This window comes from Phalangium opilio, unplaced genomic scaffold, assembly GCF_054372755.1.
Source record: "Phalangium opilio isolate 3A_F unplaced genomic scaffold, DU_Popi_V2 ptg000014l_1, whole genome shotgun sequence".
Lineage (NCBI taxonomy): Eukaryota > Metazoa > Arthropoda > Arachnida > Opiliones > Phalangiidae > Phalangium > Phalangium opilio.
This window is the reverse complement of record NW_028324149.1, coordinates 3,396,366-3,413,257: the sequence shown is the minus strand read 5'-3', so window position 1 is coordinate 3,413,257 and position 16,892 is coordinate 3,396,366. Positions and strand designations below refer to the sequence as shown.

Below are 16,892 nucleotides of genomic sequence, written 5' to 3'. Positions count from 1 at the left end.
ATTACTAAGCCGCCTTTGACAGGGCCACACCATGCGCTATGACCTACGTCACTCGCTAACCAGAGACAACTTATGGAACATATCTTATGGACTTATGATTGAAACGATACGTAACAATAGACGTTATATGACCCAATATATGTCAGTATCATTAAGGGTTTGAGATACTAGGCTTGAAAATAAAGACTTGTTTTTGTGTTAAGGAGCTAGAACTATTTTTAGTACCATGTATGTTGACGAGATAACAAAAAAAAAGTTATTTATAAAGTAACTACTCCCATTTTGCGTGTATCTGTATGAACAAAGTGGGAGGAGTTAAATTGTTTTAAAAAGAGAGGATAAGCCTTGCGTAGAAAGAGTGTCGATGGAAGACTGACCTATTACCCTTAGCGTTACGGAGGAGTATCTTGTTCTGGCATTCTTGAAATCGGCTCTACATTTGTAATCGCCTTCGTCCTCCTTGAGTACGGGTGCGAGTTTTAGAAGGGAAGGCGATTGAAGCGTTTCCAAATAAGCTCTCGAGGCGTAATCGTCAGCGGCCACGTGTTTGGCTACTTTGACGGGTGACCTCCTACTGTCCAAGCTATATATGGGTGTTGTTGACTCGTCCTTGTACCACAGGACCAGGGCGATGTCATCGTCGGGCGTCGGGGACGTCAAGTTGCAAGGGAGACCAGTTTCCATTCCAGCGATTGCCGTTATCGTCTCCTGAATCGTTCCTCTCACTGACACGTAAAAAAGAGAAGAGTTTTTAGAAATTGGCCCGAGGATACGCATTTCAAACAAGCGAAATTAAATTTTATCTTTATAATCTATTTACTGGAAACTTGTTTACGCGTTATAGGTTATACAAGATTAACGGTAAATGGTTACTTCAAACTGACCTATTTTTAGTTCAGATAAAATATGGCAAGAAAATTGAAAGTTAGACTTTGAAAAAGGCGATGTTACGAAAAGACGCAATTGTTTTTCAGCGAAATACTCCATCCAAAGTTTAACGTTAGTGTTGCCCAAAGCTCGGGAACACGTTACCAAGTTTAATCTTCTACTCCTCTTGATATATTCTCTTTGCCCTGTTTTTACCTCTCCGTGTGACGTAGTCCAGGAGAGGTTCTGTAACGGCCGTGTCTGTGTGTCTGTCTGTCTGTCTGTGTGTCTGTCTGTCTGTCTGTCCGTTGTTACACCCACGTGACCGCGTTCGCAGTTTGCGTATCGGAGCAAACGTGTTCGCCATTTCCGAACTGCTTTCACAGTCACGGAAATGGCTCCTCTACTTGAGTTCTCACACCACCATCTTCTGGTCTTTGTCCATCCCACACGGCCACCAGTCTGTACATACTGGCTTCTAATCACCACCATCTTCTGGTCTATGTCCATCCCACACGGACACCAGTCTGTACATACTGGCTTCTAATCACCACCATCTTCTGGTCTTCGTCCATTCGACTTGGACAGCAGTCTGTACATACTGGCTTCCAATCACCACCATCTTCTGTTCTTTGTCAATCCCACATTGACACCAGTCTGCACTTACACTGGCTTCTAACACCACCATCCACTGGTCTTCCGTCTATTCCACATTGACACCAATCTGTATCATTGGCTTCTACTCCATTATCATCGTTTGGTTTTAGGATATACGCGGCGATCAGCTAGGGTTACGAGAAACGTCTAGCCTCCCTAAGGTGGGATCGCCACCAAAGGTTTTCGCAATTGCGCTTTTTCCTTACTATTATAATGGAAACGAATCGTATATATACCCCAAAATTTGAATAAAGCGGGCAAGAGGGGTACCCTTCACTTTAAACGTCAATATTAGCAAAGTTTGAGATGATAATAGGTATAACTTTATTTTAAACGATTTAACTATTATTAATGTTAATTATTGAAGATTAAAATAATTAAAAATAATTATATTTATTTAAATATTAAAGATAAACCTCTCGTGCAAAGAGAGAGATTATCATTGCCTCCTATATCTACCAAGGCCCGTGCATGCGATATATTTCCTTCATTGCCTCCTATATCTATGAAGGCCCGTGCATTGTGATATATTTCATTCATTGCCTCCTATATCTATCAAGGCGCGTGCATTGTGATATATTTCATTCATTGCCTCCTATATCTATCAAGGCCCGTGCATTGCGATATATTTTTCAAAACAACAACAAAAATGGGAAGCTCCTCTCAGAAACATAATAATTTCTTTTCTCTGTATATGAAATGAAAATATGGATAATATTGCGCTCCTTCTTTAATGGTATGAATCCTTGCCTGTCTATTAATATTTTACGTAGGAGTAATACGTTTTTAGCGAAGTCTAGAGAGGATAAACATAAGCGATATTGTTTCGGAAAAAAAATACTGCTTCCACTAATGGGTTTATACTCCTTGTTACTGTTGTATAAAGTAATCATGATAAAAGCTTAAAAAATTACGAGAGGACAGACCTTTTTATCCTCTTGTTTTATTCTTAATAAGAATATAAAACATTTATTTTGTATGAAAAAATATTTTTTGGTGCTAAGATTGCTTTAAAAAATCCAAACGGTTAGGCATTGGTAAAAAAGACAAATGATATTTTTCAAATCTAATGAGATAACACCCACCTAGTTGAAAATTGCCCTTTTTTATCCGCGGGAGCCATTCTTAATGAGAATTTCGATGCTAGTAGGTTGTCAATTAAACTACCGGTATATTATTGTTGTTGGAAATTGGACATTAAGTCAAATTTAGTGGTTGTATAGGGCCAGCAGGTTTTTGCCGCTTCTTTTTGTGAGTATTTGATTTTTGTATGTAAAATGGAGGAAGATAATGTTGAGAGTAAGGATGAAATGAGGAAGCGCAAAGCGCGGGAAAGGATGAGGGCAAAAAGGTCGACGTTTTCATTGGATACTTAAGTTTATATAATCTTCTCGACACGGAGAGGTAATATTTTGGTTTTCCCAACTTGTAGTACCAAATATTCTAGTCTCCAGACATTTACCCAGAATTTCAATTAACAGAACATTTCCTTTAAGCCGCGGCCCAACTGTCTCGGCGGATCAGTTCAGTTCTTTAAGGGGTTGAAGTCACGAAATAAGTCTGATATTCTTCATACATTGGATTTGTGAATAAACATTATTACAAGTACACAATATTCAACGCGGGTAAACACGATTGACATTAGACTCAGAAAAAAACCTCGTAAAATTGCATTTGAGGTTAGAAATAGGACAGTATCGTTAGGAAACAATCACTTATACATTCATTTCTCTATTCACTCTAGGAAGATTATAATGGGTGTATTTCTTATAATCTTATTAATAGCTTTCACTTCATTCAATCTTTCAAAGTGAACCACCAAGGCTTAGGAAAAAAACGAGGTTCCTGGAATGATTCCATCATAAATGATTACGTTTAAACTATACAGCGGTTTGCTAAAACCAGAATCGTACTTTGTGTAATACAAAATCCTCAATTAGGTTAGCATCATCCAAGTTGCTCAAATAGTATATACGTTAGCGCGTCTGCTTATTATCTAAGCAGCTAAGAGGCTAGATGCAACGATGCAGGAGTACCCATGGCTGACCTTTTGATAGCACGAGGGGTTAGCTACTTTAACATTTTAAAATGCATAAACAATACACACAGCAAGCAAAAAGCACGAAGTATCCTGTCCCTTACCAAGCACGTCAAGTATGTATTTGCCTATGATTATTTGAAAGGCGAACCAGGCTGAGGAAATACAGAAAGAAAAAAATGAAAAAGAAAAAATATAACCCATCGTTTTGGCACGGTGGCGAATGAGACAAGAAATCGATATACCCTTTTGTTATTGCATGCTATTTGGAAGGTTTTGACGCGTTGTAAGGGTAGACTATTTTGTCAAAATACAAGAGCTAGTTCCTATACTACCTTCCATAAGGCTGAAAAAGAGCAACGCTGGGATAGGCACTCGATTTCTACATCGAAATGGCCTATTTTGAAGAAGTGGAAAGTGGGTAGGGAAAAAAATAGGAAAGCTCTGTAGTTGTATTTCAAAACAGTTTCGTTTGACATTGGAGTAACAGTCGCGATGGAATCGGGTGACGTGGCATTTAATGTCAGGTAACGTAGGGATAAACGTATACAGCGCCTTCCACCCCCTTATCATTTCAAAACTCAAGCAAGCCCACTCCGGATCAACTTCAAAAGCGTTACGTATAATCATAAACCTATCATATTCTTTATAAGTACTGCTGAAGAAGAGTGGGAGGTCAATAAGTCAAATGGGGACTTATCTTCATTATAAACTTAGGCTGGCTCTTTCTTAATTGTATAATGGTTTTGTAAGTGTCAATTTGACTATTTGGGACCAGGCGAGAAGTATATACACCATTGCGGAGTAAACATTAATCTCCGTAACACATTTGGGAATACTTTCATTCTTTTATCTTTCCTTCGGTGCTGCTGGTATATTCGCGTGTCCCCATTAAAAGCGCGCACCAGGAACCGGTACGAAGCGAGTCACCGTATTTCCGGTGCATGGACCAGGAATTGAGCAGCGCTCGCGCTGTGTTTAATTGACACGGGAATTTCTTATCAGGAAAGGAACGTTTTCCGAGTGAGACTTCCTTAAGAGGTAGGACATTAATCGAGTAACTGCGAAAGCCCAATTTCTCCGCCATGAAACTTCTTAAGTCAAAAGGTACGTACGAGTGTCCTATCTCTTACGCGAGTCTAATGTTTTCGTATACTTTTCGGAGTCTCTTTTAGTAGGCGATGTATCGAATCTCGTTTCATTCTTACTGCAACAATCGAGTCCGGATACTTAGAAGACTATGGCTAGCATGTCGTTAACGGTAACAATGAAGGCTCCTTTGATTCCGAATGGTTTCTGTCAGTATACTTGCCGAATACCGCTTTATAGAATGCCTGATTTAAATCAAGGTTAATCAGATAGACCAAGGCTTAATGCCTTAGGGTAATGTATAAACTTAATCGAACTGAACTGCTGATATGCATATCAACACCTATCAGCAAGAACAAAGCCGGCCTTCTTTGCAATGAAACAGCGAATAAGTTTTAAAAATTTCTTAAGCCTAGTTTTAAATTCTGAAATTTTGCGCGATTTAACAATTGCAAAATATCGCGTGATAAGCGAATACACTCGTCAGAGAAAATGATGTCTATTCTACAATCATTTTGAAGTGAAACTGATATAGGCGGTATATGAAATCAGTTTTATTAATCAGAGACTGAATGACTCGCGGACAGCGTAAACAGATGGCTGAATACGTACGATTGATTTCAAAGAGATGCCTTAAATAACGTCATTTTCGAAGGCATCTCGCGACTAGTTTGATTCCTTTTGTAAAAATACAGTTCCTATGGCGCGGCCAAGGCCTAGCTTATTAGGCTTAACATTGCTTAGCAATGAAGAGGAATCGTGTGTCAAAAGCAGATTCAGTCAAGCGATACAAATCTAGGAAGGAGGCTCGTTTTCAAGAAAGGGCCTTTGAAAATGATAGAAACGCCTTGTTAGTAACAAGGTTTTGGTTATATTGGTAGCGTAGTTTCCCCCATTCTCGCTTCTAGGGTTAAATTAGATCCCAGGACGATCAGGCGGCAAGGAGAAATACAAAGAGACTAACTACCAACAACTCACTAAAGATTAGTTTATAGCGCGCGTATACCTCTTTGAAGCCAGAAACCCGACCAAATAGAGCGGTTAAGAAAATCAACCTCCTTTTAGATCTCTCGGTAATTGCATTCCATACGAGGAAAACGGTTTTTTTAATTTTTATCATCTACCTCAACCTCTCTAACACACACAGAGAGAGAGAGAGAGTAGCCTAGTATGGGAATTGGTCAGATAGTGTGGAAAGGCGATAGGCTAGAAAAATGGAAGACTTTGCTTCGTTAGAAAACCGAAATCCCTAGTGTGAAAGAGATATAGTGGCGTTAAATTAGGTCCCGGTATCTGAGAATTTCATGATCCAATAAACGCCTGTACCGCATCCACGGCGGCGCTATTCTGACACCTCCTTGCCTTTTGTTACCTTCAAGAGGAAGACCGGCAAACCTCGCGACTTACGTATAATATTGCAATTACCGTTTTCGCGCCTTCAATTTCACCGATAAAATCCCCTTTTGAGTTTCGTTCGTTAAATTATTTCCCAAAGAGTTCCGTATTTAAGCATCCATGGTGTGCGAATGTTTGTAATTGATGTCGCTGTAGTTTCTGATCAGACATTTACAACTAAGTTTATATATATTTAACTAAAAAAAATATCGATGTTTGTATAATTAGTTATCAATTAATATAACCAGAAGGGGATTATAGAAGAAGGATGACACTCTGTATCCTTTCGGTTTAGTAACCTTGCTCCAAATGTTAATTCTGATGTTGGGAATACAAAGACCCCGCTTTGTGCTATACACTTCTCACGAAGAGAAGTATTACATACTTTTGATATAACCGTTCCAGCTTGTTTAATTTACAATGATACAATCTAACGAACAAGTCCTATTTCCTTTTTCAATCTTTGCCACCAAACAAACTTCTAAAATCAAATTAAGAATAAAATGCCTTCTAGGAATCTAGTCAAAGTCCTTGCAGTAGACCCATACTTGCGCATTGTAGGGTTAGGGTGCTATTAATAAAAATGATTTATAACTGGCAAATCTCAACACAATTCCCCTCTTTACCAATTAGTTAACTGCTCTGATGCCAGGGCTCAACACACGCCTGCAGGGACGTTGAAATTTAGTATCTAACCAATATCCGCCCATCTTGGCGAAAAATGTAACGCAACCCCTCTCACGACAAATTAAATTAAAAAACAAAAATATGGCATTGTTCTAAACAATAATAATAAGTATGAAACACTCTATGGAAAAATATATCTTTGGGTGTGGTTCCAATTTAGAACCTTCAAAAATTCGTGACCAAATGATACGAGATTAGATTAAACAAGGTGGAGAAGATAAATTGAAATGCCCTTGAAAACTTTAATTAGTTTTAATGGTTTCATTTCCTGTTTTTGTGTTTTTGCAGAATCGGTAACATTCGTTGCGTTATGTAAAATGGGATGAAATTAATTTGACCGAACATTTATGACTCTATGGTCAAGCGTATATTAAAGAGACTGGCCGCCATCTAGGTTTAAAATTTCCTCCTTGCCCAGCATAGAATAAAAAAGAAGCATGGCCTACTGTGATTTCCATTTGAGATAATGATCACAGTAGACAATGATTTCTGTTTACGGAATATCCACCACCAGGGGTCTCGCATTTACCCTTTCATAAAGGACACGTGCTCGTACCAATTTATACTTCTCATCCCATACTTATAGAGAATATGATAAGGTTACGACGGCTCCAGACTTATAGAGAATATGATAAGGTTACGACGGCTCCAGGTAGTTCTTCAACGTGATAAATCACAAAACAATTCAAACCACTATTTTTCTCGAAAAGGTTAGTTCAAATAAATCTTCAGTTGGGCAGTCGCAACGTTAAAATATACCTAAATTCCTATAGAAGATCTAATATTTTAGAGTAATTCTTAGTCTGTAAGGCAGTATATCGTCACTATGCGCCAATAATTCTAATTCAACCCTTTTTGTATGCACTTTACGTCACTTTAAAAATTTACGGACGTAACTTCGTGATTTAAAGACCCCCCATTTTGAAAAAGGAGTTAGTGGAAAATTGCTCCGTCATATAGGACTAACGCGTTAAGCCTATCTCGAAAGTTGCATTAAAAGTGAGTTTAAAAGGAAAGTCTGTGCCCCTTTATAATCGCAGTAGTATATATAATATTTTTGAAGTTATAAACACTGATTCAAAGTGTCATTTCATGCCCAATATTTGATCAACTACTAGTTTAGTCAAATGGAAAATGAAAGAATTTTAAAATGCATGTCTTTTTCTTCACTAAGCCTAATCACGAACTTCAAAAACTGATCATATGATAGAACCAATAAATACTAAAGCTATTTAAAGCATCTGTGTTTCATAACCCAATTCCCTCCATTAAATACATTACATACCAACACAACAGCAACTAAAAGCCCTCACCTAATTTTTCACAAAGATTATTTATTTTTTATTTTTTTGGTTCATACGGGTCTATATTGTTTTTTCAAATACTTTCATGTCTGCACGTTCTTGGTTTTTTGTACGGCGGGGAGGAAGGGGTTGAGCGTGGTTTCCAATCATTAGAAACACGTCTCTTAAACACAATTTGGCAAAAAGCGAAGCGTAAAATGATTAAGTACACAGCACCCCGTCTATTCTCTTATCCCCCCTTTTTTTAAGGTTGTTGAAATTCTTTTCTTTACGAGCTATTTTCTACAAGCTCTTTAAGACGTACGTGGCCGAGTCTTAATAGGCGCTCGATCATTTTGAGAAGCGAAAAGAGCCAAGCGCTATGGACTTTTCAAAACGTAACGTAACTTACCGGTCGACGAAAGCACGTTTTTACCCAACTCGAATATAAGTTACATTAACTCTTCCCCTTTCTGGGCCAAGGAACAATTAAGGAATGCTATACGCAAGCTACGTTTTCTCATGTAAAAATTGACCCAGCTCACTATACGCTTCGCTACTTTAAGTGTATCATAGGTTTATGAAAAATATAAGTCTGAATTTAGTCTTCTGCCACTATTATATCACAGGTTTACGAAAAGTAGGCATGTAAGTCTGGAAATATCGTCGGGGGCTAATCTCTCATAGTCTCCGTACACCAATTACAGATTACGCGTAACCATTTAAGCATTGTTAAGGACAGAAAACTTAAAGATTACCCGTAATTCCTTTAGTGTACACAGATTACACTAAGTGAATGGTCCCTCGGTGTACAAGCTCATTCGTGTACTCTGAAAGCGTTCAACTAGCCAAGCATATAGAGGAACAAAAATAAGAATTGTGACTCGAGCTAGACTTACGATAATAAACTTAGGAGTACACTTAAAATAACAATGTGTTGAAAGAATGTTTTTACAAGATGTGATTTAGATTTAGAAGTCTGGTACGTAGTAATTCGTTTACTCGCGTTAAAGCCGGCGGTGCTTTTACTTTTATGTTTAGTTTAAAAGGAAATTCGAGTCAAGGCAGAGTGTATACTAAATATAATAAACAACTATAACATGAGCCGTGATTTGGTTTAAAGATTGAAATTAAATCATAGCAGCTTAATATTTCTTAAAAACATCTTAAGTTTTACCCTATACCGCATGAGGTATGTTATTTGATGTTATCTCACTAGCTAACTCACAATTACACTCCGTTCCATTGAGTTATTTGATCTCAGCTACCATGCATATAAGTACATACATAAGTTTATTAGGTATGTTTCATAAGTATGACACTTATTATACTTCGTAATGCTAGAGACTTACAGCTCGAGCTAGTTCGAGAACGACAAGCGAGAATTGAAGTCCTACACTCGGTGGTGGTTAATTTTGCAGTACTTCCATCTAGTCTGTACTAAGCCTTTGAAAGCAGCGCCTCACCAGGCGTCGCTTTATCTCGAATCTATGACTTACCTCATTCACTTCATGACAAGCTCCAGTTTGTAACCAGTGACAAACTTATGGAACATATCTTATGAACTGATGGTACATACAATACATCTCCGGTTTCGAGTAACAAAGTTCCTCGAACTACATATTCTCAATCTCAAGATTGTTTCACTTTGTCAATGCTACAATCAACTATCGTCCACACGCTCGGAAAACTGGCAGTGATCGAATAACACTCATCCGAAACGTCCATGAAAGCTCATAGTTTGAAGTTCCGAAGGTTGCCAGAAGACGGTACATGCAGTTATTCATTACCCAGCTTTAACAACCTATTTTTCTTTTAGTTTTTAAATAACGAATCTAACTTATCAATTCAGCTCAACTTGTTACGAACATTTAAAAGTATTTAAAATATCAAGACCTGATGTCAAAGCTAGTACCTTCGAATCTCAATATTAATTAAAATTATTGGTTAATTACGTATGAAATGGTAATTGGTAAGAAAAAACCAGGACTCAAATATCTAACTGACCCAAATAATTTTTTTTGGAAAAAAATCACAGCGATCCTTAATATTCACGCGCAATTTACACGAAAAATGCATCGAATAATTAAATCCATTCTTAAATAAAGGTCCACTGATTATTGTTTAACCCCTTTGGTATACAATGACCTCAAAGTATTTCATCAAGATTATTGGATAGAACCTTTTCTTTTGCCATTTTTGGAACAGTCTAGCTTTAAATAATAATAATATTAACGGAACGGTTTGTTATACACAAGTTAGGCCTTGGCAAAAATCTCTCGTGCCACAAAAAGAACCAGGTTTATTCATAGATATCAATAATATATCATGGTTTTACATAAAAGGGTTAGTACATCGACTCACAGTGCGGTGGTCTTACGGCCCATTTTGAGACGAAAATGTAACACCTTGCTCTCAAAAGATCCTGATTTCCACACAACGATCAGAACCAAATAATACATATTTGTAGTATCTATGTTTTTCATTAGTTTAAGTGCTTATCTACATTAACAAAAATTGTGGCTCGCGTTTAAGGGACATTTTTCGCGTGAAGAAAACCTTTGTATCGTTGAATAAGAAATGCTCGTAAATGGAACACACCGGCCTTACCCCAAAGATTTTCTATTACGCAAAAGAACGTAAAACGTCTACCTACAGTTTTCTTAATTGAATATCGCATTCGCGTATATTTTTCTTATATTTAAGTACAGTTTCCAATATTTACAATTCTCAAATAATAATACAACTAACATTTTAGGCTACATTTTCACATTTTAAAAAAACCTTGCTATAGTCGAAATTATACTATTCATTTAATGGTTAAATTCCTATTGTTAAATTGTTTAGAAGAACTAGTAGTTGCGTTGATAAACGTATACACGTTTGCAGAAATATTATTAAAGTCACTAAATGCGTTTACATATAGGCATAGCATTCAATAATATATTGGTGTCGTGATATCGATTGGCGCATCCTTGCAAGGGCTCGAGGTCATAACGACCTCGTATGTTTTCATTTATAATTAAAGCTTCAATACCCTATGACCTTACGTACAAACATACTTCAAAGATGCAAAAGGCTTAAAACTACATTTGAAAGAGTTACGACCGAGCATAGCGCGCGCGGGACTAGAGACGAGATCTCGCGCTTAAATATGTAACATCAAAAATAGGGTATTTCAATATAACCTTAGCCCTAACTACGTACCTTTGTGTATTTTAATACGCCCAAAGGCAGACATTAACCCGCCACTCGCTTTCGTAGAAATTGCCCATAAAGTTTACCAAAGATTCCTAAACATAGGTGAAATTATAATAATAAGTTTGACGATGAAACAAATAAGTCAATGGAGGTTTTAAAACACTGCGAGTCTGCGACGAGGTCAGCGCCTTCGTGAACCCCTAGGCACTTGGCGTTCGGGGGCCCACTGCAATATGACAGGTGAGAGCTTAAGGTTGACCATCGGGGGCTCATAGGCACGTGTGGAAAATCCGGATACCAAGATGGTACGTATCATACTTGTCGTTACTAGGTTACTTATGTCTTAAGTTATAGAAGAGCAGCGGGCTTTTCGGGGCTCCGGGCTTTGGGAAAATTAATACTTGGGCATAAAAGTACTCTCGTTGTTCGCAATTTTGAAAGGGAGGTTCTGGATGCACGTACCTAATTAGTATTAAGAGGGTTAGATCGAAAATTTCCAAGCGAAAATAGCGTTACATTTGGAAAAATACTCTAGTTACGAGTCTCTCTCGTGTCCTTGACTCGACGGGTGGGTGTTACGAAACTTTAGAAAGAGATGAAATTAATTTACGAATTGAAATTGGCACTACACGCTTTGATACAAAATTAGGATTAAAATTTTCTTTTTTCGCACTTACAGTTAAAGGAAATTAACTACAAACGCGTCGGCTTTTTCTTTATATTAATATCATAAGTTTATAAGATATGTTCCATACATAAGTTTTTCACTGGTTACTGAGGGCTTGTCATGAAGTAAAGCGACGCCTGGTGAGGCGCTGTCAAAGGCTTATTACAGACTAAATAGGAAGATGGAAATCCTGCAAAATGAACCACCGAGTGTAGTACTTCAATTCTCGCTTGTCGTTATCGAATTAACTCGAGCTGTAAGTCTCTAGCATTACGTAGCAAAGGTAGTGTCGTACTTATGTAAAATGTCTTATAAACGTATGATAATATTAATATACTCAATATTTTCATTAAAGGAACAGTCTAATAAAAATCTTGAACGTATTTATATAAAGGGTTGTAACCTTTCGGTATTCGAACTTTCCCTTTAAGTCGAGAGTATATGGGTTAAACGTGACAATGGAAAAAGTCAATAAATTTCTATTTTCATAAAAAAAAGAAAAAGAAATGAAATATTTTAGTGTTGTAGGTTTTCAGGACGCGACAGCGCGAAAAGGCGTCGCTGAAAATTATTATTCTCAACGCAAGGTGAGAATATACCTTTTATACCTTCTACCCTAACCATTGTTACGCCAATAGAAACAGAAGTGTCTGACATAAAGTCAATTAATTTCTTAAAATATGGTATAATGGTACGAAATCGTGTCACACGCGACGCGAGTTCGTGGACACAAACCGAGTATGTATGTTACATTTACCAGCAGCACCAACTATTGCACTACCAAGCAATTAAAATACTTATAAAAAAGATCGGCAACTCCACACGGAAAAAAACACGAATATTTCAAAAGAAATAAAACTCAAGGTACTTCTAATAATAAACTTCTGATATAGTTTATACGAAATTATCATCGTAAATTTGGTTAGATAGTCCTAGTAAAAAATTTTCATATTCTTTAGGAACGTCTCTACAATATATATATATATATATACGTTTTTTGTTTCAAAGCTGATGGCCAGTTTTAGAAATTGCGTTGCAATTTGACTCCATTCGGAGTAAGCCATAAGTAAAAGGGTTGATTACAAAGGTACTCTGCGCGGAGTAACTTGGCAAATTACGGGTGAAACGGGGTACGGTAGCTTTCATCTCGATTAATGTCGCGTGGCACGCGATGTCGTAAATTAGAAAAGAAAAGACAAAGTCCTAGGGTAAGATCACGTGCTCTCTCTTAAAAATAATATAAAAAGATTCGGAGTAATTTAAGAAAATTTTAGCGGATGACGAGGGAAAAAAAATTAAGGCAAAAAAATTAATTTTTCTTCGTTAAAAGTTTTTACCCCCCCCCCTTTACTACCAAAAGTAATTATAATTACTCGCGTTAAGGGTTGCTTAAAAATAGCGAAGTACATCAAGAAAAAAGGCCCAAGAAGTTTTAAATTAAAAATGAATAGGTTGAAACCAAGTTAGGATAATGAGCGTAGATGGTCGTTAAAAATGTTATTATATTTCGGGAAAAAAATATGAGCCTGCCATTTTTTCAATATGGTATCCGATTTAGGACAACAATGTTAACGGTGATTTTCTAAGATATTGAACACTTAAATACAAAATTTTAGTTGAATGATTTTACTCTTAGACTCATTTAATTTTGGTTTCTTTTCTGCACAGAATTTTTTCAAGATGTCAGCCGAAACAAGAGCTTCAAAAATGAGACCAATAACAACGAAACCTGATCCAAATATAGTCTAGACATAATTTCCATTTGGGAGGAAATCCTTTTCGCGGTTCCATTATCCGTTACGTTAATCCCCCAATAACTGACCCTATATATAGTACACTTTGACCACTATAAGCACCGTGACCCCTCTCTTCCGATTCCATCATTGATTCATTCCCAGAATCCCAGTTAACTCTACATAGCAGGGTGTCAATACCGACGATCTTGTAAGGCGTACGCCCCCTCCCCTCCCCCAGAAAAGTACGGGACTATTGTTTGCGTTGGGCACCCCGTGTAACTCTAAGTTCTCTATCCCGATTGGGCGGGTGCCCAAAACTACTACTACTACCACCACCACCTAGCTATGTAATTTCTCGAATCCATTACATCTTCAGCGGAAAGGATATCTTTCTCTAGGCGTCTGGAACTCAGGAAGGAAAGGGGTGGGTTGGTTGGTTTGGGTTTTGATACCGGACCCTGTCACGCGCACGGCTCTGTAATTACGAGCCCTCCAGAACAATATTTCGATGAATCGAGTCTCGAGAATACCGCCGAATTCCACAGAATCGATATTGGGAAAGTTAGAGTTGTTCGCACCTCTCAGCGAGGGTGATATTGACCAGTAGCTGCAAATAGGAGTTGGAAGGAAGGGGACATCATCTGCATTAAAATGGGCCATATCCACAAACAACAATGGTGTTGATACATCGACACGATAGTTCTACAGCGCATGTGCTAAAAAGTTAGATCTAAAAGAATCTTCACACTGTAGATTTTCCTTGTTGGAAAGCTAGAATCTTCGAATTCAAACCGTACTAATAATTCAGCTAAGGCTTAAGGCGCGTTACAAGAAATCACAAATCAGTTGTTCACAATGCGTGTTAATTCTTAACGAGCCACCACAAACTCGATACTAACTAAGCTCGAGCGCGCGCGAGAAGATACCATCCATTTCAATAGGACTCTAACGCCATTTCGTCCCGCCTTTTCCTTATTACGCTTGATAATTTACATATGAAACACGCTTAAAGGAACCGAACAAATAATCTTGGGTACACGGTCAAAATGGCCCATTTTCTTCGCTTCTCTTGAATGGGTGAACGCTCTCTTTATCCAATATTCAAATACTGAGAATCCCGAGAGGTTTTTTTTTCTCTCTCTCGTTTGTATGAAAGGGGAACCATGGATTTTATATTATTTAGAATATGAACATTGTACTCGAATATAATACGTCTTTATTAAATGATATTACGGATTATAGTCGGGGGCTTTATGCAAATATGCTTTAAATAATTAAGGTGTATAATTCTAATTATACATCCTACGCCTTGAACAAACTAGGTCCCAAATTACATAAAGACTGAATATTAATACCATAATTTAATAAATTTAGAAGGTACGGAATTTTCCGTAGAAAAGTAAATTTATATTTGTTTGGTACCGTTTTTTTTTTTTTTGACAGGTTTTCAATTCACGAATGAATTTTTTTCAGTGTTGTAGGGAGTCTAATACCGGGGGCTTTTTAGCACCTGTACCAGGCACTTAAGCGTGATAAAAACGGACACTTTTAAGTGCCTTCTTGGTAAGGGCAAACGTACGTTACCAGACGCCCGCAGTCGTAAGTGAAGGAATGTCTCGCAACAAACCACTCGACTTATTTTGTCCCTCAGGCTGGTCATCTTTCACATTGAAGGGAAACAGCCACGGAGATATTTCTACTCAAAATTTGTACCCGAAAATTAATTTGTGGTTTTCAAAGCTATTGTTACAATGCCGAATAATCATGTAGATCAAGTGATCAGTCAGTGAAGAAGTGATCGGTGAATTTCACAAACATATCCAACGCATGTACAAGCATGAATTCAGTCGGATCATTTTACACATAGCTTCAAAGAACAGTGCAAAGCCTAATCGACATTGCCTGTAAAACACAACGTGTTAAAAAAGCTGATTGCAACGTGGGGTAAATACCCAAGGGTACTGTTGGAATTCCCCTCAACTCGTTTGTACTTGAGAGAGAATGAAACAAAAAGTACAAACCAGAACTGAAAAAGGATAGAGTGAAAAAAAGGGGTGCCTGGGAGAGCGAGAGAGAGGTTGGGGGTTAATGGGTTTTCTTTCTCGAACAAATGACTTAGAAGGGCGTGGAAAAGGAGTTGTAATAATGCCCCATTCTTTTAGTTTATAGCCAAGGCTTCAAGATTTGCCCCTTAAATAGTCCTAAGGAGAAACGTCTTAGGAATTTTTACCCTAACCCTAACCCTGGGTTTTAGGGTTAAGGGTTTTAAGGCTCCCGCAACACCCAACTATCTATATAGAAGAAGTACATTTGCGCTGCCGAAGCGAGTATTAATCGTTTTGCAGTTCGTTTCTGGCCCTTTTATCGCTCCGTCGGGTCTCCTCAATTTTCTTACCATCTTTCACGATGCATCAGAAAGATTCTCCTTCAACCAACTCCTCCCCACCGATTTCAAGCAAAATACTCAACAGGGTGCATGCACTGTAGGGCGTGGAAAATTAACTAGAGTTAACGTCAATTTACATACGCAAGATAAAATTGAACGCATTCTGGGAAATATGATACGTAATAACAAATCCCATAATTTCCCCTGACACCGAAATGAAATTTGCAGCTTTCAAATGGTGATGGAGGGTTCTCTAACTGCCGATAAACCAATCACTAAGCCTTCATTTTAACATTTAAATAGGTCACTTGACCTTGACCACACAACCTTTTCAAGATGATGAAACTTAAAGCTAATTTGAGAAAAACAACCTCCCCTAAATTCATCATTATTACACTGCCAACCATTACAAGTAGAAATTCCTTCTTGTTGTTCGTATACAGGGTGTTTCTGGAGACTCTAGAGATTCCAGCAAACGCGGGGTAAGAAGGAGAATGCAAAAAAAAAGGAAGAAAAGCCAGGAATGCCATTTGTCTTTTATGGGAAGGATTTACGAGACTAGAATGGGAGATTTTTTAGAACGAACCAAGTCTTAACTCCTCTCCTATTTTTTCTCTTGTTAGTTATCGATCCTGCGGTGGTGGATGGGATCCTGGACACGTATATATATACACTCCTTGCCATTAAGCTTTATTTTCTTCTATGACGGTACAGAGAAAAATCAGAAGTAAATCACTCAAGGTTAAAACTGAACATCCGGACGGTATTTGCATGGATCATCCAATGACGTGGTTAGAGAGAGCGTCAAAGTCACCGGAAGTCCGTATTGTTCGAAGCCATATCTGCCGTCTTTGGATGATACACATACCACCGGATGTTACATCTT

The 16,892-nt window shown here is 37.8% G+C and overlaps 1 protein-coding gene across 4 annotated transcripts in view; it reads right to left on the bottom strand.

Moving 5' to 3' along the window:
* The window catches only part of LOC149705118 (adhesion molecule nephrin-like), a 50,677-nt gene that overhangs the window by 14,817 nt on the left and 18,968 nt on the right, over window positions 1–16,892 (bottom strand). For 2 of the 4 annotated variants that reach the window (XM_089865309.1, XM_089865307.1), the window contains one exon: window positions 378–725. In XM_089865309.1, coding sequence (XP_089721435.1) covers window positions 378–684 — 307 coding nt within the window. In that variant the 5' untranslated portion in view covers window positions 685–725. Of the gene's footprint in view, window positions 1–377; window positions 726–16,592; window positions 16,707–16,892 lie in introns of those variants that run through there. The other 2 variants (XM_089865308.1, XM_089865310.1) reach the window with 2 other exon arrangements.